Source organism: Scyliorhinus torazame, chromosome 4 (genome assembly GCF_047496885.1).
Source record: "Scyliorhinus torazame isolate Kashiwa2021f chromosome 4, sScyTor2.1, whole genome shotgun sequence".
NCBI lineage: Eukaryota > Metazoa > Chordata > Chondrichthyes > Carcharhiniformes > Scyliorhinidae > Scyliorhinus > Scyliorhinus torazame.
This window is the reverse complement of record NC_092710.1, coordinates 317,930,770-317,956,067: the sequence shown is the minus strand read 5'-3', so window position 1 is coordinate 317,956,067 and position 25,298 is coordinate 317,930,770. Positions and strand designations below refer to the sequence as shown.

The following is a 25,298-nucleotide window of genomic DNA, read 5'->3' as shown; positions in this document are numbered from 1 at the left end:
AAGTCACTAAACATCCTGGGCGCGATTCTCCACTCCCACGCCGGTTGGGAGAATCGCCTGTGCCGCCGAAATTTCCGGGGACGCCGGTCCGACGCCCTCCCGCGATTCTCCCAAGCGGCGGGAACGGGCTGGTCGAGTTTCGCGGGCCGCAGGCCGGAGAATCGACGGAGACACCCAAAATGGCGATTCTCCGGCACCCCCGCTATTCTGAGGCCCGGATGGGCCGAGTGGCCAGGCCAAAACGGCGGGTTCCCCCCGGCACCGTCCACACCTGGGGTGAAATTCTCCCCCAACGGCGGGATGTCCGCCGACTGGCGCCAAAGACGGCGCCAATCAGACGGGCATCGCGCCGGCCCAAAGGTGCGGAATGCTCCGCATCTTTGGCGGCCTAGCCCCAACATTGAGGGGCTAGGCCGACGCCGGAGGGATTTCCGCCCCGCCAGCTGGCGGAAATGGCGTTTGTTGCCCCGCCAGCTGGCGCGGAAATGCGGCGCATGCCGGGAGCGTCAGCGGCCGCTGTCAGTTTCCCGGCGCATGCGCGGGAGCGTCAGCAGCCGCTGTCAGTTTCCCGCGCATGCGCAGTGGGGAGAGTCTCTTTCGCCTCCGCCATGGTGGAGGCCGTGGCGGAGGCGGAAGGGAAAGAGTGCCCCCACGGCACAGGCCCGCCCGCGGAATGGTGGGCCCCGATCACGGGCCAGGCCACCGTGGGGGCACCCCCTGGGGTCAGATCGCCCCGCGCCCCCCCCCCCCCCCAGGACCCCGGAGCCCGCCCACGCCGCCTGGTCCCGCCGGTAAATACCAGGTTTGATTTACGCCGGCGGGACAGGCAATTTCTGGGCGGGACTTCGGCCCATCCGGGCCGGAGAATCCAGCGGGGGGTCCCGCCAACCGGCGCGGCCCGATTCCCACCCCCGCCCAATCTCCGGTACCGGAGACTTCGGCGGGGGCAGGGGCGCGATTCACGGCGGCCAACGGCCATTCTCCGACCTGGCAGGGGGTCGGAGAATGAGGCCCCTGGTCGCTGCAGTCGTGGGCAGTGCGTGAATGCTGGGGGGGCGGCCTGTGGGGGGGCGAGGGGGGATCCTGCACCGGGCTTCACCTTGAATGTGGGGTGGCCCGTGATCGGTGCCCACCGATCGTCGGGCCGTCCTCTCTGAAGGAGGACCTCCTTCCTTCCGCGGCCCCGCAAGATCCGTCCCCCATCTTCTTGCGGGGTGGATTTGGATAGGATGGAAACCCGCGCATGCGCAGATGACGTCCATTATGCGGCGCCGGCCGCGTCATCTATTCGGTGCCGCTTTTACGCGGACGACAAGGCCTGGCGCGGGTAGATGACGCGGCCCCGATACTGGCCCATTGTCAGGGCCTGAATCGGTCGGGACCGGGGCCGTTCCGCGCCGTCGTGAACCTCGACGGCGTTCACGACGGCGCGACCACTTCGGCGTGGGGGTGGAGAATCCCGCCCCCTGACTTGGAAATATATCTCCGCTCCTTCACTGGCATTGGGACAAAATCCTGGAACTCCCTCCCTGACAGCACAGTGGGTGGGGTGTACCTACACCTCAAGGACAGCAGCGGATCAATAAGGCAGCTCACTACCATCTTCTGAAGGGCAACTAGGGATGGGCAAGAAATGCTGGACTAACCAGCGACACCCACATCCCGTAAATTAATTTTTTTTAAATCTCTCTGTTGCCTCATCACTCTCTATCTCTGATCCTCCTTCAGCCCAACAACCCTCTGAGATCTCTGCACTCCTCCAATCCTGACCTCTATGAGCAACCCTTATTTAATCACTTCACCAATGCCAGCTGCATAGGCCATTGGAATAGCTTTGGAATTCCCTCCTTAAACCTTTCTGCCTCTCTCACTTTCTTTCCCTCTTTAAGATGCTCTTTGAAATCTATCTCCTTTGGCTTTCTGTCCTAATATTCCCTTGTGTGGCTTGGTCTCGAATATTGTTTGATAGCACTCCTTTCAAAGAGCTTGGGATGTTTTACTGCTTTAAATAGGTTGCCATTGTTCGTACTCCGCTGCTAATATCTAATTGGACCTTGTCCACAATGGCCAAGTGACAATGGATAGGGTGCCGTGATGGCATAGGCTAGATTTCGCTCCTGGCGTAGTGCATAATGCATTGGGAATTCAGGCACAGAAGACACTTGAGGGTATCTGATGAATCTTTGTAACTGTAGCAGTAGGTGAGTTGATCTTCTGCCAAAAGTCAGGTAATCAGAAGTAGTTAATAGATAGAAAGGATAAAGATTGGCTAAAGATTGGATAAAGAGTGGATATTGTCGAGATTTGGCCTCCATAACAGATTGGGGTAAATGAAAAACTGAAAGAATGCTGGAGACTGAAGAAGTACCTGATGAGGATAGGAAAATGGGTCAATCTGAAAGAAATACGTAGATAATCTGATTTCCACTGCTGTGAAGACATAAATACTCCCCGAGACACCTGGGGCGGGATTCTCTAATAATGAATGAATGAAATGAAATGAAAATCGCTTATTGTCACAAGTAGGCTTCAAATGAAGTTACTGTGAAAAGCCCCTAGTCGCCAAATTCCGCCGCCTGTTCGGGGAGGCTGGGACGGGACTCACCAACTGCGACAGTCCCCACGCTGGTGTGCAAAGCGGCGCCAAAGACTCCGGAGCCAACGGTCCCCGAAAGTGAGGAATTCTCACCTTCCTACGGGGCTAGGTTGGCGCCGGGGTGGTCCCCACAGCTTCAGCCGGCGCAGAACGGCCCACGCGAGTTCGCGCATGCGCGGAACAGCCGCCGTAATTCCGTGCATGCGTGGAACGGCCCGCATATTTCCACACAAGCGCGGGGGCTCCCTTCTCCACGCCGGCCCCCAGGCAATATGGCGGAGCCCTACAGGGGCCCGGCGCGGAGTAAAATAGGCCCTCACGGAACCAGCCCGCTGGCCGATGGGTAGGTCCTGATCGCAGACCAGGCCACCGTGGGAGCCCCCCTGGGGTCAGATATCACCGCCACCCCCCTCCAGGACGGCCCCTGCACACTCACCTTCCAGGTCCCGCTGTGCGGGAGGTGAGTAATCCACGCTGGCAGGACTCGGACAGATCTGTCGGCCACTCGGCCCACTGGGGCCCGGAGAATCGCCGGGGGGGGGGGGGGGGGGGGCACTGTCAATGGCCCCCCACCGGCGTGGCGGCGATCATCTTGAAACTCTGTAGATTTTGACAGATTGTATCACTTGTATTAGGGAGGCGTTGGCGTAGTGTATTGTCCCAGGACTAGTAATCCAGACACCCAGAGTCATGTCTGGAAACTGGAGTTCGAGTCCCGCCAGGGCAGATGGTGAAAATCGAATTCAATGAAAATCTGGAATTAAAAGCCGAAATAAGGTGACCATGAACCCATTGTCGATTGTCGTAAACACCCGTCTGGTTCACTAATGTCCTTGAGGGAAAGAAATCTGCCGTCCTTACCTGGTCTGGCCTACATGTGACTCTAGATCCACAGCAATGTGGTTGACTCTTAAATGCCCTCAAGGATGGGCAATAAATGCCGGTTCTGTCAGTGATGCCCATATCCCATTGACGAAAAAGAAAATATCACTATACTATGCATATTACTATTGTATTTTAACTTATTGCATCTTGGGTTGGCGTGTTTATAACTGTGATGGGCATCTGTACTTTGGAACAAGGCGGCCTCCCGTCTTTGAGTATCAAAGACCGAATTTAGCAGAAATGACACACACCATCCATGAACTTGTCAGTCTCCTGTTGACAATTCCAGCTGAAAATCAACCCATTCAGTGCCTCTCCCATGTTATTTAATGACACGGGTTCCCCTTAGTAACAAGTATACCGCTTGAGATACTATTGGGGGGGGGGTACTTACCAGGGTTAAGCCATGGGGTACAGGTCTCTGGCACAGAGTCTGTCCCTGTTGCTCAGAAGGGAAGGGAAGAGAGGAGTAGAGCATTAGTCATTGGAGACTCCATAGTTAGGGGGATAGATAGGAGATTCTGTGGGAACGAGAGAGACTCATGGTTGGTGTGTTGCCTCCCAGGTGCCAGGGTGCGTGATGTCTCGGATCGTGTTTTCGGAATCCTTAACGGAGAGGGGGAGCAGCCCCAAAGTCATAGTCCACATAGGTACCAACGACGTAGGTAGGAAAAGGGATGAGGATGTAAGGCAGGAATTCAGGTATCGAGGGTGGAAACTTAGATCTAGGACAAACAGAGTTATTATCTCTGTGTTGTTACCCGTGCCACGTGATAGCGCGATGAGGAATAGGGAGAGAGAGGAATTGAACATGTGGCTACAGGGATGGTGCAGGAGGGAGGGTTTCAGATTTCTGGATAATTGGGGCTCATTCTGGGGTCGGTGGGACCTCTACAAACGGGATTGTCTGCATCTGGACCAGAGGGGTACCAATATTCTGGGGGGGAAATTTGCTAATGCTCTTCGGGAGGGTTTAAACTAGTTCAGCAGGGGCTTGGGAACCTGAATTGTAGCTCCAGTATACAGGAGGTTGAGAGTAGTGAGGTCATGAGTAGGGTTTCAAAGTTGCAGGAGTGTACCGGCAGGCAGGAAGGTGGTTTAAAGTGTGTCTTCTTCAATGCCAGGAGCATCCGGAATAAGGTGGGTGAACTTGCAGCATGGGTTGGTACCTGGGACTTCGATGTTGTGGCCATTTCGGAGACATGGATAGAGCAAGGACAGGAATGGTTGTTGCAGGTGCTGGGATTTAGATATTTCAGTAAGCTCAGGGAAGGTGGTAAAAGAGGGGGAGGGGTGGCATTGTTAGTCAAGGACAGTATTACGGTGGCAGAAAGGACGTTTGATGATGACTCGTCTATTGAGGTAGTATGGGCTGAGGTTAGAAACAGGAAAGGAGAGGTCACCCTGTTAGGGGTTTTCTATAGGCCTCCGAAAAGTTCCAGAGATGTAGAGGAGAGGATTGCAAAGATGATTCTGAATAGGAGCGAAAGCAACAGGGTAGTTGTTATGGGGGACTTAAACTTTCCAAATAATGACTGGAAACGCTATAGTTCGAATACATTAGATGGGTCCGTTTTTGTCCAATGTGTGCAGGAGGGTTTCCTGACACAGTATGTAGATAGGCCAACGAGAGGTGATGCCATATTGGATTTGGTACTGGGTAATGAACCAGGACAGGTGTTAGATTGGGAGGTAGGTGAGCACTTTGGTGATAGTGACCACAATTCGATTATCTTTACTTTAGTGATGGAAAGGGATAGGTATACCGCAGGGCAAGAGTTATATCTGGGGGAAAGGCAATTATGATGCGATGAGGCAAGACTTAGGATACATCGGATGGAGAGGAAAACTGCAGGGGATGGGCACAATGGAAATGTGGAGCTTGTTCAAGGAACAGCTACTGCGTGTCCTTGATAAGTATGTACCTGTCAGGCAGGGAGGAAGTGGTCGAGTGAGGGAACCGTGGTTTACTAAAGCAGTCAAAACACTTGGCAAGAGGAAGGAGGAGACTTATGTAAAGATGAGACATCAAGGTTCAGTTAGGGCGCTCGAGAGTTACAAGTTAGCTAGGAAGGACCTAAAGAGAGAGCTAAGAAGAGCCAGGTGGGGACATGAGAAGTCTTTGGCAGGTAGGATCAAGGATAACCCTAAAGCTTTCTATAGATATGTCAGGAATAAAAGAATGACTAGGGTAAGAGTAGGGCCAGTCAAGGACAGTAGTGCGGTTGTGCTTGGAGTCCGAGGAAATAGGAGAGGTGCTAAATGAATATTTTTCGTCAGTATTCACACAGGAAAAAGACAATGTTGTCGAGGAGAATACTGAGATTCAGGCTACTAGACTAGAAGGGCTTCAGGATCATAAGGAGGAGGTGTTAGCAATTCTGGAAAGTGTGAAAATAGATAAGTCACCTGGGCCGGATGGGATTTATCCCAGGATTCTCTGGCAAGCTAGGGAGGAGATTGCTGAGCCTTTGGCCTTGATCTTTAAGTCATCTTTGTCTACAGGAATAGTGCCAGAAGAGTGGAGGATAGCAAAAGCTGTCCCCTTGTTCAAGAAGGGGAGTAGAGATAACCCCGGTAACTATAGACCAGTGAGCCTTACTTCTGTTGTGGGAAAAATCTTGGAAAGGTTTATAAGAGATCGGATGTATAATCATCTGGAAAGGAATAATTTAATTAGAGATAGTCAATACGGTTTTGTGAAGGGTAGATCGTGCCTCACAAACCTGATAGAGTTCTTTGAAAAGGTGACCAAACAGGTGGATGAGGGTAAAGCAGTTGATGTGGTGTATATGGATTTCAGTAAAGCGTTTGATAAGGTTCCCCATGGTAGGCTACTGCAGAAAATACGGAAGAATGGGATTCAGGGTGATTTAGCAGTTTGGATCAGAAATTGGCTAACTGGAAGAAGACAAAGGGTGGTGGTTGATGGGAAATGTTCAGACTGGAGTCCAGTTACTAGTGGTGCACCACAAGGATCTGTTTTGGGGCCACTGCTGTTTGTCATTTTTATAAATGACCTGGAGGAGGGCGTAGAAGGATGGGTGAGTAAATTTGCAGATGACACTAAAGTCGGTGGAGTTGTGGACAGTGCGGAAGGATGCTACAAGTTACAGAGGGACATAGATAAGCTGTAGCGCTGGGCTGAGAGGTAGCAAATGGAGTTTAATGCAGAAAAGTGTGAGGTGATTCATTTTGGAAGGAATAACAGGAAGACTGAATACTGGGCTAATGGTAAGATTCTTGGCAGTGTGGATGAACAGAGAGATCTCGGTGTCCATGTACATAGATCCCTGAAAGTTGCCACCCAGGTTGAGAGGGTTGTTAAGAAGGCGTCTGGTGTGTTAGCTTTTATTGGTAGAGGGATTGAGTTTCGGAGCCATGAGGTCATGTTGCAGCTATACAACACTGGTGCGGCCGCATTTGGAGTATTGCGTGCAATTCTGGTCGCCGCATTATAGGAAGGACGTGGAAGCATTGGAAACGGTGCAGAGGAGATTTACCAGAATGTTGCCTGGTATGGAGGGAAGATCTTATGAGGAAAGGCTGAGGGACTTGAGGCTGTTTTCGTTAGAGAGAAGAAGGTTAAGAGGTGACTTAATTGAGGCATACAAGATGATCAGAGGATTGGATAGGGTGGACAGTGAGAGCCTTTTTCCTCGGATGGTGATGTCTAGCACGAGGGGACATACCTTTAAATTGAGGGGAGATAGATATAAGACAGATGTCAGAGATAGGTTCTTTACTCAGAGAGTAGTAAGGGCGTAGAATGTCCTGCCTGCAACAGTCGTGGACTCGCCAACACTAAGGACATTCAAATGGTCATTGGATAGACATATGGACAATAAGGGAATAGTGTAGATGGGCTTTAGAGTGGTTTCACAGGTCGGCGCACCATCGAGGGACGAAGGGCCTATACTGCGCTGTAATGTTCTATGTTCTATGTTCTATGACAATGTACCCAAGTGACAAGATCCCTGCTATTTGTTTTTCAATCAGGTGCAAGTGGTCTTGAGATCGAAACTGTCAGTAGCATGGTAATAGGTGGTTGTTAGCACCGGTAGTACAAAGGAACAAATATTACAACAGATTAACAAACGTGTCTTTGTATTACAAGTAAACAGCCACAGCAAGTAACAGCTTTTTTGAATCTTTCTACAGAAAAATACAAAAGACGTGAACCAAAACAAACATTATTTAATAAAATTCCATAAACAACCAGTTTTTAAAAAGAGTCTCATCCCTGTTACCATCCCCCCCCACCCCCTACCGACCCCCTATAAACACATAACCCCCCCCCACCCCTTAAACTCTATAACTCCTTCAAGCTAGCAAATCGCCCCTCCAAAAATAGATCCCCACCTTCTCCAACCCTCTTCTTTCAAGCACTAAAGGTGGCATCCAGCCTTGCCGGCTCTGATTGGTGATTGGCACAGATGGGGCCAGCTGCGATGTTGCCCCCAATTTGAAATGTTGGCGGAGCTGTCTCCAGATTTTTAGGTTATTTGAATCCTGAGCAGGCTGACCAGTCTTTCACACTTGGAAGGGGCTCAGGGGTTTTCAGTGCATTTTACAGCACGTGAGCTACTGCAGTGTCAACCTACACAACTTTCAATAAATATTTGTGGGGGAAGGAGATCAGAATTTCCTCATTGATCTTACAAAAAGGCCTTAAGATGGAGGAGCCGAAGTAGGCTTTTCAGCCCATCGAGTCTGCTCCACCATTCAATGAGATTGTGTGTGATCTGGTATGTTAATCCTCAACTTTCCCGCCTCATGGAAAGATTACTTGGGGAAAGACGACGGCTCCAGACGGAGTTTGACCTGTTGACCACAGGGAAGGCGGAGGCACAGTGTAGGAAAGCGCAGGGGGTGACCTACGAGTATGGGGAAAAGGCTAGTCGGATGCTGGCACACCAGCTCCGTAAGAGGATGGCAGCGAGGGAAATAGGGGGAGTCAAAGATGGAAGGGGAGCCACGGTTCGGAGTGCGACAAAAATAAACGAGGTATTCAAGGCCTATTATGAAGAGCTGTACAGATCCCAGCCCCCAGCGGGGGAAGAGGGGATGAGACAATTCCTAGATCAGCTGAGATTCCCGAGGGTGGAGGAGCAAGAGGTGGCTGGTTTGGGGGCACCAATTGGGTTGAAGGAGCTGAGCAAGGGTTTGGGGAGCATGCAGGCGGGGAAGGCCCCGGGACCGGACGGATTCCCGGTGGAGTTCTACAGGAAGTACGCAGACCTGTTGGCCCCGCTACTGGTGAGGACCTTTAATGAGGCAAGAGAGGAGGGGACCCTGCCCCCGACAATGTCGGAAGCGACAATTTCTTTGATCCTAAAGCGGGACAAGGACCCACTGCAATGTGGATCGTACAGGCCGATCTCGCTCCTCAATGTGGATGCAAAGTTGCTGGCAAAAGTGCTGGCCACGAGGATCGAGGACTGTGTCCCGGGGTAATCCACGAGGACCAGACGGGATTTGTAAAGGGCAGGCAACTAAACACCAATGTGCGGCAGCTCTTAAACGTGATAATGATGCCATCGGAGGAGGGAGAGGCGGAGATAGTGGCAGCTATGGACGCGGAGAAGGCCTTTGACCGAGTAGAGTGGGAGTACCTCTGGGAGGTGCTGCGTAGGTTTGGGTTCGGGTTAGGGTTTATCAATTGGGTTAAGCTCCTTTACAGAGCCCGATGGCGAGTGTAGTGACGAACCGGCGGAGGTCGGAGTACTTTCGACTGTACCGAGGGACGAGGCAGGGGTGCCCCCTGTCCCCCCTGTTGTTCGCATTGGCGATCGAACCATTGGCCATGTCATTGAGGGAGTCTAATAAATGGAGGGGGGTGGTCCGAGGGGGAGAAGAGCATCGGGTGTTGCTATATGCGGATGACCTGTTGCTGTACGTGGCGGATCCAATGGAGGGGATGGTGGAGGTCATGCAGACTCTAAGGGAGTTTGGGGAGTTTTCGGGCTATAAGCTCAATGTAGGGAAGAGTGAGCTCTTTGTATTGCAGGCGGGGGACCAAGAAAGAGGGACCTACCGCTGAGGAGGGCGGAGGGGAGCTTTCGGTATCTGGGGATCCAGATAGCCAGGAGTTGGGGGACCCTACATAAACTGAATCTGTCGAGGTTGGTGGAGCAAATGGAGGAGGATTTCAAAAGTTGGGACATGTTACCGCTCTCGCTGGCGGGTAGAGTGCAGTCGGTCAAAATGGTGGTCCTTCCGAGGTTTCTGTTTGTGTTTCAGTGCCTTCCCATCGTGATCACTAAGGCCTTTTTTAAGAGAGTAGGCAGGAGTATTATGGGGTTTGTGTGGGTGAATAAGACCCCGAGAGTAAGGAGAGGGTTCCTGGAACGCAGTAGGGACCGAGGAGGGTTGGCGCTGCCAAACCTGGGGAGCTACTACTGGGCAGCAAATGTGGCGATGATCCGCAAGTGGGTCATGGAGGGAGAGGGGGCGGCATGGAAGAGGATGGAGATGGCGTCCTGTAAAGGAACGAGCCTGGGGGCATTGGTGACCGCACCGCTGCCGCTCTCGCTGACAAAGTATACCACGAGCCCGGTGGTGGCGGCAACGCTAAGGATCTGGGGCCAGTGGAGACGGCACCGGGGTGCAATGGGAGCATCGGTGTGGTCCCCGATCAGGGGTAACCACCGGTTTGTCCCGGGGAAGATGGACGGGGGGTTCCAGAGCTGACATCGGGCGGGGATTGGAAGAATGGGGGACCTGTTCATCGACGGGACGTTTGCAAGCCTAGGGGCACTGGAGGAGAAGTTCGAGTTACCCCCGGGAAATGCCTTTAGATATGTGCAGGTGAGGGCTTTTGTGAGGCGACAGGTGAGGGAATTCCCGTTGCTCCCGGCACAAGAAGTTCAAGATAGGGTGATCTCGGGTGTATGGGTCGGGGAGGGCAAGGTGTCGGAAATACACCAGGAGTTGAAAAAAGAGGGGGAAGCGCTGGTAGAAGAGTTGAAGGGTAAATGGGAGGAAGAGCTGGGGGAGGAGATCGAGGAAGGTCTGTGGGCTGATGCCCTGGGTAGGGTTAATTCCTCCTCCTCATGTGCCAGGCTCAGCCTGATACAATTTAAGGTGGTCCACAGAGCGCACTTGACGGGGGCGAGGTTGAGTAGGTTCGTTGGGGTAGATGACAAATGTGGAAGGTGCTCAGGGAGCCCGGCGAACCATGTCCATATGTTTTGGTCATGCCCGGCACTGGAGGGGTTCTGGAGAGGAGTGGCGGGAGCAATATCTCAGTGAAAGTCCGGGTCAAGCCAAGCTGGGGGCTAGCAATATTTGGAGTAGTGGACGAACCGGGAGTGCAGGAGGCGAAAGAGGCCGGCATTCTGGCCTTTGCGTCCCTAGTAGCCCGGCGAAGGATCTTGCTAATGTGGAAGGAGGCGAAGCCTCCCAGCCTGGAGGCCTGGATAAATGATATGGCTGGGTTCAGAAAGTTGGAGAGGATTAAGTTCGCTTTGAGAGGGTCTGCGCAGGGGTTCTACAGGCGGTGGCAACCGTTCCTAGACTATCTCGCGGAGCATTAGAGGAAGGTCGGTCAGCAGCAGCAGCAATCTTGGGGGGAGAAGGGGGGGCGGGTGGAGGGGACGTCCTGGGAGGGGGGGGAAGGGGGGACTGCCTGGGAGGGTGGATGAGCAAGAGATAACATGAAGGGTTGGGGAAACTGGCACGTACGGGTGAGGGCCAGTGTACAAAGCTGTGTAAATATATCATTTTGCCATGTATATATCTTGCTCTGCGCGATTTCTCTTTTTTTTTGTTACGGGGGTGGGGGGGGGGGCGGGGGGGTGGGGGGGGGTTTGTATGGGAGAAAAATTGTATTAAAAAACTTTATTAAATATATATTTTTTTTAAAACTTTCCCGCCTCATCCTCGTAACCCTTGATTCCCTTACAGATGGAAAATCTGTTCTTCTCAGCCTTGAACATACTTAATGGTCTAACCTCTAGAGCCCTCTATGGTAAAGAATTCCACCGATACACGACTCACTGGGAGAAGAAATTCCTCCTCATCTCTGTCTTAAATGGGTGACCCCTCACTCTGAGATTATTCCCTCTGGTCCTGGACTCTCCCACAAGTGGAAACATCCTCGCAGCATCTACCCTACCAAGCCCCCTGAGAATCCTTTCTGTCACAATGAGGTTGCCTCTCATTCTTCTAAACCCCAATGAGTGCAGGCCCAATCTACTCAACATCTCACAGAATAAAGCAGTGCAGAAGAGGTCCTTTGGCCCATCGAGTCTGCATTGATGGCTCTTTAGCACACTGGGCTAAATCGCTGGCTTTGACAGCAAACCATGGCAGGCCAGCAGCATGGTTCAATTCCCGTACCAGCCTCCCTGAACAGGCACTGGAATGTGGCGACTAGGGGCTTTTCACAGTAACTTCATTTGAAGCCTACTTGTGACAATAAGCAATTTTCATTTCATTTCATCATAAGGAAATCCCTCCATACACAGGATCAACCGAATGAACCTTCTCTGGACTACCTTCAGTATACCTTTCCTCAGATGAGGGGACTAAAACTGTTCACAGCATTCCAAGTCTGGTCTAACAAGTGCCTTGTACAGATGTAGTATGACGTCCCTGTTTTTATACTCCATTCCCTTTGAAATAAAGGCCAACGTTCCATTTGCCTTTCTTATCACCTGCTGAGCTTGCATGTGAGCTTTTTGTGATTTATGCATGAAGACTCCCAAAATCCCCCTGTCCTGTACCTGTCTGCAGTCTTTATCCATTTAAATATAAAAAGAAATTCAGATTCATAAACACACCCAGGTAATTCCAACATGAATTTTCGTAATGAAGCCTTGAAGCCTTGGGGCAGCACAGTAGCATTGTGAATAGCACAATTGCTTCACAGCTCCAGGGTCCCAGGTTCGATTCCGACTTGGGTCACTGTCTGTGCGGAGTCTGCACATCCTCCCCGTGTGTGCGTGGGTATCTCCGGGTGCTCCGGTTTCCTCCCACAATCCAAAGATGTGTAGGTTAGGTGGATTGGCCATGATAAATTGCCCTTAGTGTCCAAAATTGCCCTTAGTGTTGGGTGGGGTTGCTGGGTTATGGGGATGCGGTGGAGGTGTTGACCTTGGGTGGGGTGCTCTTTCCAAGAGCCGGTGCAGACTCGATGGGCCGAATGGCCTCCTTCTGCACTGTAAATTCTATGATTCTATGATAATCTATGACTACCAAACTAGACCGCAAGGCCTCACATTAGACGAGAGGGAGGATATAATTCCACATTAATAACTTTAACAATGTAACATATCCTCAGTACTGTAGCCAAGTGCCCATACTTTTGACGTGGACCAGAACCCACAGCCCTCTGGCTCAGAGGTGAGTACACCCAACTAAGCCATGGCTGTCAGCACAAGTTAACCCCCATTGGCCACACATTCCTACCCGCTGTTACTTGAACTAGCAGAGGGTGCAAGAGCTTTGTAAATATTTAAAAGTCAGGGTCCAAAGTTATCATTCAGAACCTCACAGAGGCCTTAACCAAGGCCACATGGGTGGTGCACAGGGCCAACGGCAGAGGAGAAAGCTATTCCCACATAGATGCGTGTTTGAGCCCCACTCCACGATTTGAGCACATAATCCATAAGAACTAGGAGCAGGAGAAGGCCATCTGGCCCTTCGAGCCTGCTCCACCATTCAATGAGATCATGGCTGATCTTTTGTGGACTCAGCTCCACTTTCCCACCTGAACACCATAACCCTTTATTCCTTTATTCTTCAAAAAACTGTCTATCTTTATCTTGAAAATATTTAATGAAGGAGCCTCAACTGCTTCACTGGGCAGGGAATTCCATAGATTCACAACCCTTTGGGTGAAGAAGTTCCTCCTAAGCTCAGTCCTAAATCTACTTCCCCTCATTTTGAGGCTATGGCCCCTAGTTCTGCTTTCACCCACCAGTGGATACAACCTCCCCGCATCTATCCTATCTATTCCCTTCATAATTTTATATGTTTCTGTAAGATCCCTCTGCATCCTTCTAAATTCCAACGAGTACAGTCCCAGTCTACTCAACCTCTCCTCGTAATCCAACCCCTTCAGCTCTGGGATTAACCTAGTGAATCTCCTCGGCATACCCTCCAGTGCCAGTATGTCCTTTCTCAAGTAAGGAGACCAAAACTGAACACAATACTCCAGGTGTGGCCTCACTAATACCTTATACAGTTGCAGCATAACCTCCTTAGTGTTAAACTCCATCCCTCTAGCAATGAAGGACAAAATTCCATTCACCTTCTTAATCACCTGTTGCACCTATAAGCCAATTTTTTGTGACTCATGCGCTAGGACACCCAGGTCCAGGCTGACATTTCAGTGCCGTACCAATGGGGGGCTGCATCTGCCTGAATTGAGAAGCAGATGGTAACACAGTAGTAATGTTACTACACTTAGAAATCCAGAGACACGGTAACTGGGTGAGTTTAAATGCAATAGATCTGGAATAAATTGCTAGCTTCATTAATAATGATCATGAAAATACCAAATTGTTGTCAATACCCATCAGGTTCACTGTTGTCCTTCAGTGGGGGAAATTTGCCAACCTGACCGAAGCTTTGACTCCAGACCCATGGCATAGTGGTCCACTCTGAAACGGCCCAGCGAGTCACTGAGTTGTATCAAACTGCTACAGGAGGATGTGGATGTCCCTACACGTCATGAACTGCAAAGATTCAAGAAGATGGCTTCCTACCACCTTCATAAGGGCAATTAGGGATAGAGTAATAAAGTACTGACCTTACCAGCAATCCCCAAGAAAGCGTTAAAAAAAGGTCAGGATGTCATGATCGCTCCAATTATTTTAGTTTGACTTACAGGCTTCTTTCCCTGGGTTGGGCCTACAGGCGGCTCTGGGACCTCGCCATGGTCTTTGGATTAAGGATAGCAGCCGTCCCCAATTCCCAGCTCCCCTACTCCTTCCTGTCACATCTTGAGCTCGACTTCTCCCCAACTCCCTGCCCACCCTCGGCATCTACAGCTGATGCCACGGCTGAAAGCATTGGACTGCCACCTTGTTCTGTGTGGCAGAGGGAGATTTAAAGGAGGTGGAGAGAAAATAAATCAAATTCACATTGAGCAAAGAAAAAGTAACTGCTTGTTTTCCCCCCCCCCCCCCCCACCAGTTGCAGCCAGTTGGTGAAAAATCCGATTTTCAAGACGTTACAGTAAATATCTCCCTGAGCTGCCCGTCCCAGGTAAGAATTGTACATGTTGCTGTGGTCTCTTTTTGTGGCACCATTTTGAATGTTTTGGGAATATTTCTCCTGTTTGACACTTAATGGTCAAAAAGAATGTGAATTTTTCCGGAAAGATAGGACGGGCTTGGATTGGGTTTTTGACAGGTGCATACCAGCCTCCTGGCCGCCCATTCTTGTCTTTCACCGAGGCTGATGGGATGTCGATGACCAACTCAATCCTGGGTGCAACTTTAAATATGATAATGAGGCAGCGAACCTCACGGCCATTCCACTTCTGGTTTAACAGCTGGCTGATGGGTCTGAGGACACACATTTGTATAGTGACCACCAGACATGTCAAAGTGCTGTCCAACCAATAGAGTACTTCGTGAAGTAAAGTCCCTGTTATAATATCAGAAATATGGTATTTATTCGTGATCTGCAAACTCCCCCAAGCTGCAATGTGATCATGACCACATATACTTAATTAACATCACAAAGGGGAGTTACATATCCACCAGGACACTGGGGATAACTTCCCTCCGGTTCTTCAAAAAGAGCCATGGGATCTTTCCATCCACCCAAATAGGCAGATGGGGCCTTGGTTTGGCATCACATCGCAAAGGCAACCTCTCTAACAGTGCAGCACTACCTCAGTGCTGCAGCAGTGTCAGCCTTGATTTTTACACTCAAGCGCTGGAGTAGGATTCAAACCCAGAACCGTAGGGGTGAGTGCACTACCATCTGTGTCATGGTTGACAATAGATGAAGAGTTAGTGGATTCAGGAGTCAATGCCTTTGCTCCTCCTTCTGAATCTACGTTCTGGCTTGAGGAGCCTTCATGATTGAGGCCTGAACAGCCTTTCTCCATCCAACTGCCCCCACCCCCACCCCCCCAGCCCCCATCACTCTGAGACCTCCAAACTTCCTACCGCTTCATTGCAGTTTCCTTCTGCCCTCCCTCCCTACACCAGGCCCTGATCCTTGCAAAGCCTCCAACTCTGCCCACTGAGGCCTCCGACTCCCCCCACCATGTGGACACTGACCCCCACCCCACTTAGGGACTCCCTCCCATCGACCCCTACCCTACATGGTCGACCACCCATTCCTGGTGTGGGGTTTACCTGCTGCTGCAGCTGTCAATGACCAGCTCCTTGCCCGACTGGAGGACCAGCTGTCAATCAGGCTGGATTGGGCAACATTCTGTGATGATGGAATCACATTGTAGAGTTAAAATTCCATGTGGTTGAAGCCCAAAGTGTGGGTTCCCAAGCCACAACCAGCTTTCTAACGAAACCACTCCCTGTGGGTCAGTCTAATAAAGATTCAGTCCAAAGAAGATTGATGGTATACGATAGGTGATGCTGAATTAGCTCTTTTAGTGGCTGCACGGTAGCACAATGGTCAGCACTGTTACTTCACAGCACCAGGGACCCGGGTTCGATTCCCAGCTCGGGTCACTGTCTGTGCGGAGTCTGCACGTTCTCCCTGTGTCTGCGTGGGTTTCCTCCGGGTGCTCCGGTTTCTTCCCACAGTCCAAAGATGTGCAGGTGAGGTGAATTGGTCACGCTAAATTACCCCGTAATGTCCAAAGATTAAGTAAGGTTACTGGGTTAGGGGGAGAGGGTGGAGGCGTGGGCTTAAGCAGGGTGCCCTTTCAAGGGCCGGTGTCGACTCGATAGGCCAAATGGCCTCCTTCTGCACATTAAATTATATGATTCTGTGAACCTAGGGAAGGGAAAACTATCTTTTGTACAATGGATAGTTGAGATCGATCATTTTGTATCATGGTCAAAAGTTAAAATTAGCCCCCAAAGACAGAGTACACAAATGGGTTTTGTGAAAGTGATTCAAAAATAAAATTCTTATTCAACATACAACATTTTTAAATGAAAATAAGTGCAGTGAAGCAATCTCTAGGACAATGGGAACCTTCAATACTTATAATGAGAGGCCTACCATCAAATTTATCTTAATTACATTCTGTTCCATATACTTTTGCCATTAGGATTCATGAGGCTATTGGCCCTTCCTTATTCCATTACAGAATCATCCCTTTCTTCGAACATTCAAGAATAGCGACTATACTTACCCAGGCTTGGATCCAACCATCAAACCCCCTGAGGTAATCTCACCATTAAAATGCCTGTATGCTTTGCAATGAACTCTCATGGGAACAAATTAACGATTGTGGGGTGTGATGTGTTGGGTGTTCTGGATCACATACAGGTCACCAACACTTGAAGTAGTGCAACACTATTTTATTAAAAGGTGAACTATTTAAACATACTTGAACTGTGGGTAAATACAATACCAGCTTTAACTAAAGACCTTTGCCTTGTCCTAACCTGTTGATGCCCTCAGCACATGGTGAATGTCTGTGTTGCAGGCTGTGAGCTCTGTGCTCCTAGCTAGCTGCTCCTCGAATCTGCAGGAACTCCGATGCCCCCTGTCTTTATAGTGCGTGTGCGCTCACTGGTGATTGGCTGCGGTGTTGTGTATGTTGATTGGTCCCACTGTGTGCCCATCAGTGTGTGTCTGCACCATGATATACTGGTGGATATTATGATAGGGTGGATGAGTGAAGCTACTTAACAATTACCATTCCAATCCGAGATAACCAACAAGTATTCTGAGCAGATGGTCAGAATTATCCTTTCCATATTACAGACTGCTATGAATCACTTTTACTGATTCCAATGTAAGCATTTTATTTCAAAGGTAGCATTTAATGCAACAGGTTAATTTGCCACTAATTCTACATCTGAACTGTTTTTGAAAGTCTCACGTGTCAAACTTTATCAAATGCCTTCTGAAAAGGCAAGTACATTATACGAGTCTCCAGCTCCTCTTACCTCATTACACCATCCAAGGAATTCTGATTTGAATAGTACTGTCTTGATATTAATGATACAGAGGCTATGTGAACGATCAACTTTCTGGGGGTTTTCATTGACCAGAAACTGAACTGCACTAGCCATATAAATAGCGTAAGAGGTCTTCCACCACCAGGTTAAAGTCCAAAAGGTTTGTTTCATACTCATGTGTGCGGAACTTGGCTATAAGTTTCTGCTCGGCGATTCTGCGTTGTCGCGCGTCCTGAAGGCCGCCTTGGCGAACGCTTACCCGAAGTCAAAGGTTGAATGCCCTTGACTGCTGTACAGCCACAACCGGGACCTTGGATTCATGTCGCATTACATTCACCCCCTACCATCTGGCCTGGGCTTGCAAAATCCTACCAACTGTCCTGGCTTCAGACAATTCACACCTCTTTAACCTGTGATTACACCTCTCTCTGGATCTGTAAAGACTTAATTACCTGCAAATGCTCGCATTCAAAGTATCGTCTTGCATATTTGACTTTGTCTATATACATGTTTCTGGAACCCTCCTCTTCATTCACCTGAGGAAGGAGCAGTGCTCCAAAAGCTAGTGATTCGAAACAAACCTGTTGGACTCTTTAACCTGTGATTACACCTCTCTCTGGATCTGTAAAGACTTAATTACCTGCAAATGCTCGCATTCATAGTATCGTCTTGCATATTTGACTTTGTCTATATACATGTTTCTGGAACCCTCCTCTTCATTCACCTGAGGAAGGAGCAGTGCTCCAAAAGCTAGTGATTCGAAACAAACCTGTTGGACTTTAACCTGGTGTTGCAAGACTTCTTACTGTGCTCACCCCAGTCCATCGCTGGCATCTCCACAACATATAAATATTCTGGCTACAAGAGCAGGTCAGAGGCTGGGAATTCTTTGGCGAGTAACTCAACTTCCAACTCCCCAAAGCCTGACCACTATCTACAAGATATAAGTTAGGAATGTGGTGGAATACTCTCCATTGGCCTGGATGAGTGCAGCTCCAACACACAAGACATTCAGCACCATCTAGGACAAATCAACATGTTTAAATGGCATCCCATCCACCACATTCACCATTCACTCCCTCCACCACCAATGCAAAGTGGCAACCATGTGTACCATCTACAAGATGCATCGTATCAATTCACCAAGGTTCCTCCAACAGCACCTTCCAAACCTATGACCTTAACCAAGAAGGACAAGAGCAGCTGCCAAGTGGGAATACCACCACCTGCGAGTTCCCCTCCGAGCCACACGCCATTCTGACCTACAAGTATATCAGCGTTCCTTCACTGTCACTGGGTCAAAGTTCTGAAACTGCCTTCCCTAACATCACTGTGGGTGTACATACACCATGCAAACTGCAGCAGTTCAAGAAGGCCCCTCACCACCACTGTCTCAAGGTAAATAGGAATGGGCAATAAATGCTGACCCAAAAAGCTGTGAATTTGGACCCAATGTTAGGATATATTCTGCATCGTACAAGCAGCTGAATCATAGGACATTCCAACCTGAATCCTCTCTGAGTTGCTGATACATTTTTTCTTTCAGAATTGGGGCAGCGATCTCTCTTGTTCTGAAACCCTGCCATCAGAAACTGTACCAACATCAGGTCAGTAAAAGCTGACTTAGTTATCTTTCTCCACATTTACCTATTTTTGTATTCGCCTTCCCTTTATGCAACTCTATCAGGTCAAAGTTCAGTTACTTTTTGCACAGATTGGACTAATTATGAGATAATAGTTACTAGGTGTGATCACAAAGGAATAGCCTAACTAAAGGATTGGGATAGTTTATGTATAGAATAATGGATACCTGAGGGTGATTACAGACAGGAATCTAATCGAGGGGATCAGATGGTTAATATATAGAATAATGGATACCTGGGAGTGATTACAGACTGGAATCTAATCGAGGGGTTCAGATGGTTTATATTAGAATAATGGATACCTGGGAGTGATTACAGACTGGAATCTAATCGAGGGGTTCAGATGGTTTATATTAGAATAATGGATACCTGGGAGTGATTACAGACTGGAATCTAATCGAGGGGTTCAGATAGTTTATGTATAGAATAATGGATACCTGGGAGTGATTACAGACTGGAATCTAATCGAGGGGTTCAGATGGTTTATATATAGAATAATAGATACCTGGGAGTGATTACAGACTGGAATCTAATCGAAGGGTTCGGATGGTTTAAGAATGGATACCTGGGAGTGATTACAGACTGGAATCTAATCAGATGGTTTATATATAGAATAATAGATACCTGGGAGTGATTACAGACTGGAATCTAATCGAGGGGTTCAGATAGTTTATGTATAGAATAATGGATACCTGGGAGTGATTACAGACTGGTATCTAATCGAGGGGTTCAGATGGTTTATATATAGAATAATAGATACCTGGGAGTGATTACAGACTGGAATCTAATCGAAGGGTTCGGATGGTTTAAGAATGGATACCTGGGAGTGATTACAGACTGGAATCTAATCAGATGGTTTATATATAGAATAATAGATACCTGGGAGTGATTACAGACTGGAATCTAATCGAGGGGTTCAGATGGTTTATATAAAGAATAATGGATACCTGGGATTGATTACAGATTGGAATCTAATCGAGGGGTTCAGATGGTTTATATATAGAATAATGGATACCTGGGAGTGATTACAGACTGGAATCTAATCGAGGGGTTCAGATAGTTTATGTATAGAATAATGGATACCTGGGAGTGATTACAGACTGGTATCTAATCAAGGGGTTCAGATGGTTTATATATAGAATAATAGATACCTGGGAGTGATTACAGACTGGAATCTAATCGAGGGGTTCAGATGGTTTATATATAGAATAATGGATACCTGGGAGTGATTACAGACTGGAATCTAATCGAGGGGTTCAGATAGTTTATGTATAGAATAATGGATACCTGGGAGTGATTACAGACTGGTATCTAATCAAGGGGTTCAGATGGTTTATATATAGAATAATAGATACCTGGGAGTGATTACAGACTGGAATCTAACCGAAGGGTTCGGATGGTTTAAGAATGGATACCTGGGAGTGATTACAGACTGGAATCTAATCAGATGGTTTATATATAGAATAATAGATACCTGGGAGTGATTACAGACTGGAATCTAATCGAGGGGTTCAGATGGTTTATATAAAGAATAATGGATACCTGGGATTGATTACAGATTGGAATCTAATCGAGGGGTTCAGATGGTTTATATATAGAATAATGGATACCTGGGAGTGATTACAGACTGGAATCTAATCGAGGGGTTCAGATGGTTTATATATAGAATAATGGATATCTGGGAGTGATTACAGACTGGAATCTAATCGAGAGGTTCAGATGGTTTATATAAAGAATAATGGATACCTGGGAGTGATTACAGACTGGAATCTAATCGAGGGGTTCAGATGGTTTATATATAGAATAATGGATACCTGGGAGTACACAGGCTGAAGAGGCAGGAGGAGAAATTAATAATGTTCATTGGAAGTGAGCTCTGGATAGAATTTTACCAATATTTGTCAGTGTCAGGCTCTGGCTGAAAACCAGTGAGTATCTCTCCAGATGCACAGCCGAACTTTCAGGCCAGATTTTCTTGTAGTTTCTTCACAAATAGTCGGAGGGCCGATTTTTCCCGCTACTCTGACGGGGCCGGACCCAATACAACCGGCAAGGCCGGCTCCACAGAGATCGGAGTGCCATCTTTAAAGTGCGCCATGATCATCGCTGCAAATAAACGTCCCTCCCCCAACTCCCCACACGGACAAGCATCAGGGGATTATGTGACTGGGAAGCCCTTAAATAAGATTTAAATATATGGAAATTAGGTTCGCACCCTTTCCACTGAAGGCTAACGTGGACTGAAAATCACCCCTAATTGTCATAGAGAGGAGTTGGATTTTGGATCTTTGTACCAAGTAGGTTCTGAGTTGGTTCAATTCGAGGCAGTAGTCTAGGAGGTGGGCCAGTTGAGTGGTAAGGGACTGGAGTTTGAGGCAAGGACTGAAGACGTGGCCAGAATTTCCTGACCATTCTTGCCGGCGGGATTTTCTGGTCTCGCTGACAGCGAACCCCCCCACCCCCCCGCTACGGGTTTCCTGGGGGTAGGGGGTTGCCTAGAACAGGATACCCTGCTGTCCTGGTTGACAGCCATCGGCCAATGACGGGCCGTCTCTGTGGCTGCGAAACACACCATGTGGGGGGTTAGGGTTATGTTTCAATCTGGAATATAATCAAGGGGTTGAGATGGGTTCACCAAAGCACTACTAATAACATTGACGCCAATAAAGCCATGAAGAGCCTCAGTTTATTGCACATAAGTATTTGTTCCATGGACACTGATGATCATGAAAATAGTAGATGCTGCAAAGTCTGAAATAAGTGAAAATATTTCCAGTCTTTGCTTTTAAGAAGTCTTTGTCAGCATCATGTTAACTACAGCATGTCACCATCATGTACTTTCCAGTCTGCTGTTTCCACACGTGTGAAAGCAGTGGCAAATTAACAAAGTAATTGTGACGTGAAATCTTTAGTTTTGTTTTCCACACCTGTTCATTTATTTCTGCCTCTGGTCTTGTCCTGCAGTTCACAGGCTTCGACCTACTGACATCAAAGTCATTGCAGCAATGGGAGACTCTATAACTGTAAGTATAGATTTTGCAAAGTCCCATGTAGGGGCAAAAAGAAAAAAACTTACAACCATTGAAGAGCTATAGGGTGCATATGTCATGGGGTCTATAGGTTACTCAATACTAACCTCATTTGAACTGTATGACCTTCTCCGTATTTATTTTGTGAAATATGAATTAATTGTTTCTCTGCTCTAGTCACAGAGACGTGACAGCTGATTGGTCATTGGACTCTCCACAGTTTTGTTTAAGATCCTCCTAATTAATGCCTTGGGACATTTTTATTACATTAAAAGCACTGTAGGAATGTAAGTTGTTGTAGCAAATCTAACAGGATTCTCAGCCACGACATCGAGCTCATAATAACAACTTTCCTTTGTCTAGCACCATTAGGGAGAGAAACATCTCAAAACATTTTGCAGGGGCCTAGTCATAATGGAAGCTGAGGGAAAGAATGATATATTAAGAGATACAGGACACGATTTGACGGAAAACTTTTGATGAGTCATTTTGAGCACGATTGGTGGGGTGTTTTTTGATGGCCGCGTTGGTGAGATCGCGGCCTTTATTTAACGGCACTTAGTGTCCGACATCAGCCCCCACGAGCTGCTCGGCATGACTGGCTGTCTCACCTATTGTTTCGCCAGACTCACGCCTCAGTGTCTCACCGCTAACAAGGGGGAGCTGCTTTTAAATTCTCCGTCACCACTCACTCCCATCTGATGGGGCCGGGCCATCTAAAATCATTTCCCCCCACCGCACCCCACCCAAGAGACCAACATCGAGGCATTACAGCTATCACCCACACACTCCACCAGCACAGAGGCACACACCTTTGGGGCACAATCTGGTGAGCACCACACAGTTACCGATGCACATCAGGTGGAGGCAGGAACGTCCAAGGGAGTCAGCGGTCGGAGATCTGCTGGATGCCAGGACTCAGCTCAGTCCCAGTAAGATGCTGAGCATCTGGACAAGGGTGGCACAGTAGTACCACAACAGGCCGAGCTGGCTGGGTCCTAAAGGACATAGACTGGGACTGCAGCAGGTGGTGAGGGAACCAACAAGAGGGAAAATCATACTTGACCTCATCCTCACCAATCTGCCTGCTGCAGATGCATCTGTCCTTCACAGTATCGGCAGAATCATAGAATCATAGAATTTACAGGAGTGACCACTGCACAGTCCTTGTGGAGACAAAGTCTTCACATTAAGAATACCCTCCATCGTGTTGTGTGGCACTACCACCATGCTAAATGGGATAGACTTTGAATAGATCTAGTAACTAAAACCCTAGTTAGACCACACTTGGAATATTGTGTCCAGTTCTGGTTGCCTCATTATAGGAAGGATGTGGATGCTTTGGAGAGGGTGCAGAGGAGATTTACCAGGATGCTGCCTGGACTGGAGGGCATGTCTTATGAAGAAAGTTTGAGGGAGCTAGGGCTTTTCTCACTGGAGCGAAGAAGGCAGAGAGGTGACTTGACAGAGGTGTACAAGGGATAGAGTGGATAGCCAGAGACCTTTCCGCAAGGCGGAAATGGCTGTCACGAGGGGGACATAATTTTAAGGTGATTGGAGGAAGGTATAGGGTAGATGTCAGAGGTAGGTTCTTTACACAGAGAGTGGTGGGTGTGTGGAATGCACTGGCAGCCTAGGTTAGGTTGATCTTAGATTAGGATAAATGGTCGGCACAACATTGTGGGTTGAAGGGCCTGTACTGTGCTGTACTGTTCTATGTTCTATGTTCTAACTCAAGACTGGGCATCCATGAGGCGCTGTGGGCCATCAGCAGCAACAGAATTGTAATCAACCACAATCTGCAACCTAATGGCCTGGGATATCCCCCACTCTACCATTACCACCAAGCCAGGGGATCAATATTGGTCAATGAAGAGTGCAGGAGGGCGTGCCAGGAGCAACACCAGGCATACCGAAAAATGAGGTGTCAACATGGTGAAGCTACAACACAGGACTACTTTGGGCCAAACAGTATAAGCAGCAAGTGATAGACAGAGCCAAGTGATTCCACAATGAACGCATCAGATCTAAGCTCTGCAGTCCTAGACAATTAAACAACTCATTGGAAGAGAGGCTCCACAATTTTCCCCATCCTCAATGATGGAGGCGCCCAGCACAGCTGTGCAAAAGACAAGGCTGAGGCATTCGCAACAATCTTCAGCCAGAAGTGCCGAGTGGATGATCCATCTCAGTCTCCTATCGAGGTCCCCAGCATCACAGATGTCAGTCTTCAGCCAATTCGATTCACCTCACATGATGTCAAGGAACAGCTGAAGGCACTGGATACTGCAAAGGCTATGGGCCCTGACAATATTCCGGCAATGGTACTGAAGACTTGACCTCCAAAACTTTGCTGCACCCTTAGCCAAGCTGTTCCAGGACAGCTACAACACTGGCGTCTACCCGGCAATGTGGAAAATTGCCCAGGTGTGCCCTGTGCACAAGAAACAGGTCAAGTCCAACCCAGCCAATTACTGCCCTGTCAATCTACTCTCCATCATCAGCAAAGTGATGGAAAGAGTCATCAACAGTGCTATCAAGATAAAGGTTCCCGGAGGTCCACAAAGTCGGGGCTTTTTCAGGGGCTCTCCAGGTTAAAAAAAAATTTAAGTCCCACGAAATCGGGAGCAGGGGAACTGGGCCCTCGGGAGCGGAGCGATCCGCCCCCCCCTCGCACGGCAGCAGAGCAGAACAAGCGGTGGCCCAGACCGAAGCGGTGGCTGAACCTTCAGTGAGGAAGGGACGAAGGAGCGATCGACGTCCCCCCACCCCCAGCAGGAGAGCGCAGGGTGCAACGAGCGGCAGCCCGGACCGAGCAGCGGGGACAGCAGCGGGGACCGACCGACCGACTCCTCCCCACCCCCCCCCCCCCCCCCTCCCACCGGCGGCAACCACCACGAGGCAGGAACAAAGAGGGACTCCCGACCAGAAGCCTCTCTCTCTCTCTCTCTCTCGACCTGGGTGAGTGAGGGAAAAGGAAGGAAAAAAATAACTTTTGCAAAACTTTTGCAAAAACAAAACTCTGGAAAGAAAACTTTTAAACTTTTAAAAATTCTCTTTGCACTTTTGTTTCCTCACC

General features: G+C 48.8%; 1 protein-coding gene across 1 annotated transcript in view; it reads left to right on the top strand.

Moving 5' to 3' along the window:
• plb1 (phospholipase B1) overlaps window positions 1–25,298 on the top strand; it is a 288,667-nt gene that overhangs the window by 208,803 nt on the left and 54,566 nt on the right. Inside the window, exons 43-46 of the mRNA XM_072500134.1 lie at window positions 14,627–14,698; window positions 16,728–16,805; window positions 19,094–19,154; window positions 22,155–22,213. Of these exons, the coding sequence (XP_072356235.1) occupies window positions 14,627–14,698; window positions 16,728–16,805; window positions 19,094–19,154; window positions 22,155–22,213 (270 nt within the window). The remainder of the gene's footprint in view (window positions 1–14,626; window positions 14,699–16,727; window positions 16,806–19,093; window positions 19,155–22,154; window positions 22,214–25,298) is intronic.